This window comes from Tachysurus fulvidraco, chromosome 3 (genome assembly GCF_022655615.1).
Source record: "Tachysurus fulvidraco isolate hzauxx_2018 chromosome 3, HZAU_PFXX_2.0, whole genome shotgun sequence".
In the NCBI taxonomy this organism is placed as follows: domain Eukaryota; kingdom Metazoa; phylum Chordata; class Actinopteri; order Siluriformes; family Bagridae; genus Tachysurus; species Tachysurus fulvidraco.
Window position 1 is genome coordinate 25,255,509 of NC_062520.1, and position 11,942 is coordinate 25,267,450.

The 11,942-nt window shown below is 37.6% G+C and overlaps 1 protein-coding gene across 1 annotated transcript; it reads left to right on the plus strand.

Moving 5' to 3' along the window:
* The first annotated feature begins 1,278 nt into the window (after window positions 1-1,278).
* Window positions 1,279-9,868, plus strand: she (Src homology 2 domain containing E). The gene is made up of 6 exons (XM_027153689.2): window positions 1,279-2,275; window positions 3,953-4,079; window positions 5,525-5,743; window positions 6,402-6,591; window positions 7,773-7,892; window positions 8,490-9,868. Exons 1-6 carry the CDS (start codon window positions 1,799-1,801, stop codon window positions 8,671-8,673), a joined length of 1,317 nt encoding a protein of 438 aa, XP_027009490.2. The 5' UTR covers window positions 1,279-1,798; the 3' UTR covers window positions 8,674-9,868.
* Window positions 9,869-11,942: the final 2,074 nt, after the last annotated feature.

An 11,942-nucleotide genomic window follows, 5' to 3' on the forward strand; every position in this document is an offset into this window, starting at 1 on the left:
TGATGTATGGGATTAACTGCTCAAATCCAGGTGTTCAAAGCTAGTAGAGATGTACGCAAGAAGACCTCATAACTGTTATTGCTGCCAAATGGGCAGTACTCTACAAAGTCCTAAAGAAAGGGTCTGAACATTATGGATGATTAAGTGCATGTTAACGGGTTAAAATTGTAACAGTATCCATTTAAAAAGCACAGTAAAGTTTATAAGGAGAAAGGGGGTCTGAATACGTTCTGAATCTACTGTAGGTCATCCTATGCTACCAAATAACATATTTTTTGGCTTTCAGTTTTCAAATTTAAATAAACATTGTAAATGATCAAATGATTATGTGTAGAAACTAATGATAAAATGTGTTGTAACCAGAAGCTACTGTATAGTGGATGAACCAGCACTGTATTTGTGCATAAAAGCTTTTTCCATGTGTCAGATCTGAGCAGTATTCATATTCTCAAAGTGAGGGAAATCATATGCAATGAATGATTCTGTTTTTGTTTATATTATAAACAAATTTGGTTTGTGGTTAAGCGGGATCAACCTCACAACCTTCTGATCAGAAAGTTGTAAGGTCGATCCCACTGCCACTGTTGGGCCCCTGAGCAAGGCCCTTATCACACAGTTGTATAAACATGAGATAATGTAAGTCGCTCTGGATAAGGGCGTATGCTGTCAACAAAGCAAAAATTGTCAACAAAGAAACTTGACAATTTTCTGACTGACGTATACTTCATTTAATGGTCAAAATTAGCCTATATGTGGACTCCTGATCATATATGATTATTCAACAAAGTTGCACAGTATTGTATGGCATGTCTTTGCATGCTGTAGCATAACAATTCCCCTTTACCCTTTTTAAGCATAACAAAACACTTGTACATAAAGCGAGCTCCATGAAAACATGGTTTTCTGAAGGTTACTCAACTGTCCTCCTGCAGAGAGTCCAACACACCATTGGGATGAATTTAAACACCACACGCTGAAATCAGTATCTAACCTCTGTATTGCTATTGTTTCTGAATGGACAAATCCTTAAAAAAAACGTGTTCCAATATCTAGTGAAAAACCTTCCCAGAAGAATTGACCTTATTATTATTATTATTATTATTATTATTATTATTATTATTATTATTATTATTATTATAGCAAAAGGGGATACGGAATGGAATGTTTAACATGCATGGTGATCAGGCGTGATCAGGCGTACTGTATGCAAACTTGATCATGTTACCAAAACGCGTGAGCATTACACGTACACTCTAAAGTAGCCACAACCCTCTCCACTGCGTATTACACGCACGCACACGCGCGCTATCACACGCTCACGTTCTCACTCTGCGTTGACTGGCGCTCAGGTCGGACACACCGGGAATGGGATCTTTGGCGAAGAAAACCTTCCAATTTTTCCGAGTTTATGCTCTCCAGAGGCTCCTTTTTATTTTGCGGGAATAATTACAGGTAGCACATTGTACTCAAATGTGAGGGAGAGAGTAAAAATGTGGTGAAATGTAAAAAGTTGCTATAGAAAAGACAACGAATGGGATAATAAGTGCAATTCGGATTAGGTAAAAGACTTGAAACATCTGGATAGATTCCCCGCACATCATCAAGGTTAAAAAGATTTTCCTTTTCCTTTCATTTTTTTAATTCACTAACAATAATCTGATCCATAATCTAAGTTGAGTTGAATTAGATACAGATATTACACGAAGGAAACAAGCAGGTTCTAAAGAAAGTTTCCTGAAAGTTGCTGTGCGTCTTTGCGCATGGAGAGAGGCATTGGGTGTGTATCAAGGTTTTCATCATGGCTAAATGGTTTAAAGATTTCCCTACTCTGAAAACGGGCTCGGACCGACTTCGCTCAGCATCTGAATCCGGAGCGCAGACGAGACCCAGAGCGGCGCAGAGCGCAGGAACCGGAGCCAAAGCGACTCCGCGGAAAAACTCGGAGAACGCCGGCGGAGTCGGTTCACTTCTCTCCGGGAGAAATCGCAAAAACTCGGCGGTTGAACTGGGCCGAAACCACTCGAGTCCGGGCTCCGTCAAGGATGCCAAGATATGGGAGATACTGATACCAGGGAAAAGTAAGAAGAATGTAAAGATGGAGGGTTTTGAGGATCACCGGACGTTGAGGACAAGCGCCATCGCCGACGCGTACATGAGCCGAATGATCAAAGTGGACAAACAGGACAAATGGCAGGAGAAGAAATACAACAGCTCTGCTGCTGAAGGCACCGTGAGCGACACAGAGCGCGGAAAAACACCTGTTAAAACCGAAACGGTGGGCAAACACATCTATCTATCTATCTATCTATCTATCTATCTATCTATCTATCTATCTATCTATCTATCTATCTATCTATCTATCTATCATTTTAATCTCTGCTAAATTAACACACCTTGTCCCAACACAACACTGTACTATCAAAGCAAAGCCTGTTAACTTCGTAGCACTTCAGGTGTTAACCAATGCACTAATGAAACCCCATCAAGTGAGTTAACACCTTATATAAATCTATTCGTGTTCGAATGAAATGAACAAAAAAATTGCTTGTGTGTTATTCCAAAAATTAGGAATTATTTAGGAATCTTCTCTGCTAATGTCTGTGGGAACCAAAGAAAATAATTTTGTTATTGAAAAAAAAAAGATTGATATCTCTTTTCCAGCTCCCTTTGTTTTTAACCATATCCCCTTTTCCCCCACCCTTACACTACATCTCTCTCTCTCTCTCTCTCTCTCTCTCTCTCTCTCTCTCTCTCTCTCTCTCTCTCTCTCTCTCTCTCTCTCTCTCTCTTTCTGGTGTGTTCCATTCTCCTTTACTGTCCCCTATTTACTGTGGGCTTACATTATGATCGGATCAAGTAGAGTAGCAAGAGAGCAAGCACAATGAACACAAACCTTTTCTTGCCACTCTTCCTGTCTCTATTCAGTCATCCTGCACACACACACACACACACACACACACACACACACACACACACACACACACACACACACACACACACACACACACACACAGAGTTTAGATCATCTTACCTCTCTTTCTTTTTCTTTCCAATGTCATTTTCAAACACTGATATGCCCAGGTGCATGCACGCACACACACACACACACACACACACACACACACACACACACACACACACACACACACACACACACACACACACACACACACACACACACACACACACACACACACAAATAGAGAAAGAATAGATTGCATACAAAGTACAATGTGTCTTTTCTTTCCATCCCCAGTGAAGGTAGCGTTTGAAGATTTATGTCACTTGACACACAATCTGTAACCTCTCCCATAGATGAACTGGCCCTCTGGCTACTCTTTGAACATAATACCACAGAAATCAGACTCTCAGAGGCGTCGGTGGTTGATGATGTGTGTATCTTTGGATAGAAGAGTCGGGTTAGCTGTGGGTGTGGTGAACTGGACAATATCTTCAAGTTCAAAAGTGGTTTTAAAATTCATTTTATTGCATTACTGCATATGTTGTGGTGCATATTAAACAACTGTAACAGCAGACGTTTGTGAATAAGGAAGTCCCTGTTAAACTCTCAATAAAAATGACACTCTGTAAATTGTTTGAAAATGTTACATTTTTTCCCCTCGTAACGTTGTAAAACATTTTTTGGTTACAACACTACAACAACAGTAGCACACTTTGGACTATAGAGAGTACATGAGCTATGATTCACTAATATTGTACTAGGTGAATGGTTATTTGTATGTTTTTTGTTTGTTTGTTTGTTTGTTTGTTTTTAAAGAAAACGTGGACCTTAATCTTTTTCCAAAAGATTCCAGACATTTTGCAAAATAAATAAATAAATAAATAAATAAATAAATAAATAAATAAATAAATAAATAAAAAATAGTAGACAATTAACTAACAGTATAAACTTAGTTCATTCATGTCAGCATCTTTTTTTCCCTGCAAACAGTTGATTATCTTGGAGGACTACGCAGACCCTTTTGATGCTGAGAAAACGAGAGAGCAGAGAGAAGCTGAAAGAGAAGGAGAGAATGATGGATATATGGAGCCTTATGATGCCCAACTCATTATCACAGGTCCTCTTTCTTTCACTTTTTATCTACATTGTTTTTTTTTACTCATATTTTTCTATCTATTTCTATTGTCCAATCTTGATGACCGAAGAACTAAAGGGAGATTTTTTTAGGGATTTAAAATCACAGCACCCTGGTTTAAATGTCGGTTCCCCCTCTCGGGTGGTTGCTACGGTGATGGTGTTGTGCAGGGACAATGGGTGCAGTTTCCTCTTTCTGCTTCCCGTTTCCTGTCTGTGTTTCCTTTGCCCCATTCTCTGGGCAGGAAGTTAACCCATGCTGTCCCCCCCAGTGTGCTGGACTGTATGAGAACCCAGCCCCCTCCTCTCCCAACATTGACTTCCTAGAACTCAGGAAGTAGGTCTTCTAAACGAGCCAATGGCAAGCCATGGCCGTCTTTCCCTTGGTATTACCATTGTTTTCTCACACAATAGGCCAGACACAAAGTGACAGCAGACTAACACAGTTTGAAAGATGGAGCGCTGCACATTTGTTACTCTTCCCCCGTTAAACCCACAATACGTACATTGTGTGCTACAGGCAACTGGAATTTTTGTTCAAAAACGTAAAAATGTTTCCTCACTCATTCAGGATGCTAAAGTATTGATGAACTGGTGTGCAAGACAAGGTCTGTCAGATAAGTGCAGTCAACTTGATCGACTATTAGCGGCCATTTAAACGTGACCCAGAGTGGCTAGATAACTTTCTTAACTTAGAAGTTTCATGGAAGTATTCTGTATTTAACTATACAGAGGGATAGACATGTCTTGCTATATGTAAGTAGTTTGCACAGAGCACACTATCATCGCTTATACTTTAAAGATGTGGTTATCAAAACGGGGTCTGGGAACAACTAGAGGTCTTTTCATTATTTGTTTGTTTGTTTGTTTGTTTGTTTGTTTGTTTGTCACACCCTTCCATATCAAAGCTGTTCATATAGAGTTCTTATAGCTTTTAGTCATTTTGTGTGCTCAGTTAAATTGTTGTTTAATCCAAACCTTAATCATTTAAAACGAGTAGGCCTAAAAATATTTTTCACCTTATGTGTAAAAACATTAGTTTACATTAAACATTGAGTAGCGAAAATATTACTATACAAAAAAAAATGACGTTTACTATATAAAAAAATCATTGTAAATAGGACAAACATTCTATTGTCCATCCTATTAATAGAGAATATGAGAAAATAATGTTATTTTATATGACTTATCTTAGCTAAGAGTTAGGAATAGCAGCGTGTGCGTTATAAGATGATCACATGCAAGGATAAATGAATTCATCAGATTATCTGCTTCTTGTATTTTTTATTTTATTTTGGTTCTCTGATGTATTAAACAGTTTCCATTCAATGCAAAAATCACTCTATCCTAGACTAATTACAGGTGAGTGATTTTCCTTAGAATCCTTCTCGGTGTAAGTGTGTGAAAGGTCAGCGTTTGTTCCTATAGAGATTCGTCGACGTGGATCCAAGGACCTACTGAAGGTGTGTGTGGTGTTGAATGGAGGAGAAGGAGAAGGGTCTGGATCCACACAGATCTATGACGTGCCATATGAGGAGGTTTTAGAGGGAATCCCTCTGACGCGGCCCGAGTCTGACCCCCGACCCCCTGCAGAGTACGAACTCCCGTGGGAGTGGAAGAAGGAGCAGATCGTTCGAGCACTGTCAGGTAAGTCTAGCATTTTATTCTCCAAAGTTCTCATTTTAAAAAGGTATTAAACATTATTATTATTATTATTATTATTATTATTATTATTATTATTATTATTATTATTATTATTATACATTTTAATACAAACATATAATTTATTTATCATTAATTTGGGCTGACTGTCTATCCTGTGTGTGTGTGTGTGTGTGTGTGTGTGTGTGTGTGTGTGTGTGTGTGTGTGTGTGTGTGTGTGTGTGTGTGTGAATAAATAAACTAAAAAATATAATAATAATAATAATAATAATAATAATAATAATAATAATAATAATAATAATAATAACAATATAAAAAATATATATAATTTAAAAAAATAAATCTGTAAAAAATAAATATATATATGGAATTTTTCACAAGGAATAATCAAAAGTGTTATTTGAGCTACAGCTAAGCAGCAAAGAACAATTAAACTTTCATGTATAATAGGAATTGGATGATTATTTTTATTAACGCTGGAAAGATTAAAATATGAATCGTTTAATATGTTTTAATGACAATATAAAATTGACCTGTTTATACCAGTTAATGATAACAAATCTACATATCAGTTCTAATCTGGTTAGTCATTGAGAAAATGTCATGGAATGAACAGAATTATTATTCCGTCTTCACTCATTAGCTCAGTTTGACGGTGTGGAGAGGGTGTGTAAAGAGGATGTTGCTCCCACTGGTGTTAAACAACAGACTCTGCGATCTGTGAAGAGCTGGACCCCCAAATCGCTTTGCCTGTCCCCTCCATCCTCCCCGAAAGCCAGCCCGGACTCCGAGAGCCATAAAGTGGACCCCACTGTTCCCCTCGAGCTACAGAGGTGTGTATGTTTGGGCGCTCTTTAAGTATGGTGAAACAATTGAATTTGAATTTCGAATTGAATTGAATTGAATTGAATGCCTTTATTGGCATTGTATTACGCATACAGGCACAACAAAATTAGGAGCGCTAGTACTGATTGGTGTAGAAAAACAAACATATAATCACAGACAATAAAAACAGACATATAATCACAGACAATAACAATACACTTTTTCACATAAATACACCAAGTGAAATTCACATTAAATAGACTGAATAAACCGACCATTGAGTGAAGTGACCATTGATAGTAATAAAGTGCCTTTATATGATGTACTTATTGTATACTGACCTTTTACTTTATACCTGTTTACCCTCATACTGCATTCTGTCCATGAAAATATGTACAATATTCTCTTTGACATTACATAGTAAGCATATATGAAACGTCTGATGTGTAATTACCAATTAATGTGTTAATATCCAAATAACAATGAATCTAACGATCAGGCGATTTGGATGGATCCGTTAGTTTTAAATGCAGCACTTGAAGTGAATTGTGGCAACAATTGTAAATTAATTATTATTGGAAAAAGAACAGAAAAACTGGTGTGTAAAATAATAGATTTTTTTTACAAATATATAACTGATGTGTCATAATGTAATAAGCAGGCTTATCTTAGCTTGTGAGCAAAGATTGACACGTCAATCAGAGGCGAATAAATCCAACTTCGTAGCAAGCTCAGTGGTATCGTCAAATATCGTCTTACGAATGGAAATCGTACTGTATCGTTTCGTATCTTCCCATTTTCCCATTTCTGTTTCGTATCGTTGCTTTAAGGATTGAAATCATACAGAATTTTGCGAATGCTCAGGAATACGGACCTAAAAAAAAACAATAAAATTTTGCTAATTATTTGTTTTCAATTAGTCAGGACGTGTAGAATATTTGATTGAGCTTATTTGCAATGATTACAAGAAAATCTATGACTTAACTGCTCACTATATAATGTTATATAGGCATTGTTATCATACTGAGTAAAGATTTAGTCACATTAGTGGCACATCATACATGAATTTCAGAAGAAAATTTGATATGGTGTTTGATCTGTTTTTATTTCTTCTCTATTCTTATTTCTGTCTTGTTAGAGAGAATCATAATGAGTTAAATGTTATATAATTCTCTCTCTCTCTTTCTAGCTGGTATCATGGCAGCGTCAGTCGTCAAGAGGCCGAGGCTCAGCTGCAGAACTGTAAGGAAGCCAGCTTTCTGGTGCGTGACAGCGAATCAGCCACCAGCAAATACTCCATTGCCCTCAAGTAAGGCTCTCATATAAATTGAAGCAAAGCATTGTATTGATTTGCAGTGACTATTCCTTCTAAGTGGACAAATGGAACCAAAGCTAAAAGGGGTGGGATGACAAAGCCATCTTGGGGTTTATTGCTTTAATTTGTCACATGTCGGTATTTACTGAGTGTGTATATTAGCTATTAAAAGGTGAGGTGACTAAGCAAACCTTGAAAAAGCTGATGTAGGTGATATCAAATCTGTCTGCTTCCTCTCAATCTATCTCCCTCTTCTTCCCCTGTCCCTCTCACTTTCCCTCCTGCTCTCCTCTTGCTTTTGGTCTCTTTATCATTTTGTCTGTCTCTCTGTATCTTACTTTCCTTCTCTCTTTATCACTCCGCTTGTCTGTCTGTCTGTCTGTCTGTCTTTCTCTCTCTCTCTCTCTCTCTCTCTCTCTCTCTCTCTCTCTCTCTGTTTCTTTCTGTCTGTCTATGTCTCTCTGTCTCTCTGCTTCTGTCTCTCTCTCTCTTTCTTTCTGTCTGTCTCTCTCTCTCTCTCTCTCTCTCTCTCTCTCTCTCTCTCTCTCTCTCTCTCTCTCTCTCTCTCTCTCTCTCTCTCTCTCTCTGCAGGACCAGCCAAGGTTGTGTGCACATTATTGTAGCACAGACCAAAGAGTGTGGTTATACACTGGACCAGAGCAGCTGTGTGTTTCCCAGCATACCCGAGGTGGTGCACCACTACTGCACCCAGCGTCTGCCCTTCACTGGAGCTGAGCACATGACCCTGCAGCATCCTGTACCCCGTTCCCACTGATCGGAACACGAAACACACATCTCGCTACAGCCTAGCATGTCATCCAGTTCCCTACATCGCCCTACAGACTCACACTAAAACAAATCCCACACGGCAGTTAACGTGTAAATGACTCCACATAAATATGCACCAGCAGTCGACTGCATGGAATCTGCTCTGATAAGAACCCCAACCTTATACTCACCCCCCCTTTATATTAGTGTCTGCTTATTTTTCTGTATTTCTGTCTTCCTGAATTTATTTTCCCACCCTGAACCAAAGGCATTAGTGATGTACTCACTTCTAATGATCCAAAAACGGAAATAATTCTTCACAAGGGCTAAAGTTTAGACACAACATTGTAGATTAATCGATTACTAATTTGTTTTTAAATATGTTTCCTTCCTTTACACCCTACTTTTCTCCCTCACTGGTGCCTTCTAGCGTTTCTGGGTTTCTAATCACCACTCTATTAAAAGTGCCTCTTCTTTAATGATGCTTCTCTTCTGGAGGCAGAAAAGACACTAATGAGACTCCTGATATGCTCATTTGCGACCCCTGATGACTGCAGTCACACACTGCAACATGGATTCTGTTATTAGGACCTGCTCTTAAAAATACAGATCTGTTGCCACATCAATCAATCAATCAACCAATCAATCAATCAATCAATCAATCAATCAATCAATCAATCAATGAGTCAGTCAATCATTTAATCAGCTTGACCTTTGTCATTTAGTCTTCCCACATTAAAGTAATAGAGACACATCTCATTTGTGTTGTTTGTTTGTTGTGTCTTATTTTTATGTCTCATAATTAAAAGATATCTTTTCTGATGGCTGATATTTAATGAGTGAATTGTTTCTTGTAATTGCCCCACTTACTTGTATGCCCTTAATAGAGCACTCTGTTGATTGGGAGTCGTGTTTTTGGGGTGTTTATAGGATCTTGTGGCGTACGCACTCAAGATTGATGTGGTAGGGGATCTGTAGCTGCTACTGGTTCTACTGGTGGGTGCGCTCAGTGCTCTGAGCGATTAAACAGAATATATACATTTGATATGCAGTTTTCTGTCTGTTTAAAGCATTGATTTTGAAAATTGAAAAAAGAAGAAAGGTGAAGAAAAGTTATAATGCAACTCCACATTTTGCAAGAATTTTACCTTTGTATAATATAAGATTATGCAAAGCCTTAAATAAAGAAATTGTGAATTTAACAGTGCTTGAACTTGATTTAATAGATATTGTGCCATATATGACGGGATATAATGCTCTCTTTTTTTTCACACACTCTGCTTTCCCTTTGCACACATTATTGGTTGAATCTAAATGCAAAGAGACAAATCCATTCCTTAAAGCTGTGACCTTAATGTAAAATCAATTAAACCACAACAGGCTTGCTCCACCTGACCTGAAGTGCACACACACACACACACACACACACACACACACACACACACACACACACACACACACACACACACACACACACAGGCACACACACAAAAGTTACATTTACAGATACATTAGATGAAAGCCTAATAGAAATACATTGCTAACACAAACCGACAAAAACAAGATGTGTGTGTGAGCCTGAACACGTCAGGTATTTTTTGCTAGATAAGGGATTATCAGGATACTATGGTGCACAGTGAAGGAGAACTGTACATCTGGAAAAAACTGAATAACTGGAAATGCTGTTCATTAACAACAAGCAGCTTCTAAACACTCAGACTTTCCTTTTGTCTCAAACTCACCCAAAGCTTAAGTTAAGATTTAGATTAGATTAGATTAGATTAGATTCAACTTTATTGTCATTGTGCAAGGTACATGTACAGAGCCAATGAAATGCAGTTAGCATTTACTCAGAAGTGCATAGATGGCTTATTTACAAGTGGCAGTGTAATAAATAAGGGTATGAGGTTATACAGAAGGTGTAGTAATATGTACATATAACCGAATAAGGGTAAATATAGTGTGGTTTTTATATAAGTATGATACAGTATGAAGTGGTATGACAGATATAGCTGTACAAAAGGAATGTCCTTATACATACACACAGAATAAACAGAATAAATATGGATGGACATACAGAAGTGTAATGGTAGTTTTTGGGTGGTGCAAGGATGCATGATTAGGATCCTTGCTTAAAGAGCACCAAACAATTTAGTACACAATAAGACAATCATTTTTATAATATGTCATTAAATTCAAAGCAACGTCCTGCAAAAGAACAGGATTAAAGTAACAGCACACAATGCTTTAGATTGTTATGTAGATTATGTGTTTGCATTACAGGGCTCTGTTAAATGAGCTATAACTAAAGAAGCCAAACAGAAGAACAGAGTACTAATACAAACCTGAAGGCTGGCACCTCTGTCAGACCTTCTAATAGATATTAGCTGTCATAGCTTTACACACGAAGTACACAAAACACCATGTTCAAACGAATGAAGAATTTACAACTAATGTACAAATAACATAGGAAGCAGAATAATAACAAATGAAAAATATACTAGCAAAAAAGTAGATGACAAGACACAAAAACTACAGCTTTCCAGTTCTGATTTCATTTTCTTGCCCTTTTTCAAAACTACCTCTGCAGACTGCTAGCAATGACGGAAAAAGAACGTACACAGTTCTACAGTACACAATCTATAATGATTATCTATAAGCCATTATTAAACACTTTCACATTTCAGCTTGCATGTATGTTGAATGGATTAGGGTTAGGGACAGAGTTAGCTGGTAAACCCTAACCTTAACCCTCCATAAAATGCATTTTCTAGTTTATTTATTATTTTTTTTTATTGTACATCACTTTGGATAAAAGTGGCTGCTAAATCCTATAACTATAAGCAGTGGCACATTAATTAGAATAAAATTTATTGCACGTGCCGGACAAACTTATTTGTCATTTTGACAGTAAAAGCACAAAAAGGCAACCTGTACTCAGTATCAGCAGACCAAATGATCGCAGCCTCAAAGAAAGTTGTTAGCAAAGAAAGTATTTTTAGATTTAAATGCCTTGAATATTTACAAATTTTAGTTATACATTTCAGTTTTTAGATTGATAGAATTATAATTATATAATTATAATTATAACTTGTACATGTTTAGCCGCCACTAAAGTAATTGTACTGACCTCCGTGTCCCTTAGTGACGAATGTTCCTGGCCTGCTTAAACAAAGCTTAGTGTGCGTCCTACGTTTTGTGCGAGTAAGCTGCTATCACGGCAGACGGCAGTATAAATCAAAACTGGTCTTACCTTGGAGTGGGTTGTCCTTTGAA

Coding starts and splice junctions, on each gene's coding strand:
- she (XM_027153689.2), top strand. CDS start 1,799: ATGGCTAAATGGTTTAAAGATTTCCCTACTCTGAAAACGGGCTCGGAC. Junction 2,276..3,952: donor CACCTGTTAAAACCGAAACG/GTGGGCAAACAC, acceptor CCCTGCAAACAG/TTGATTATCTTGGAGGACTA. Junction 4,080..5,524: donor TGCCCAACTCATTATCACAG/GTCCTCTTTCTT, acceptor TTGTTCCTATAG/AGATTCGTCGACGTGGATCC.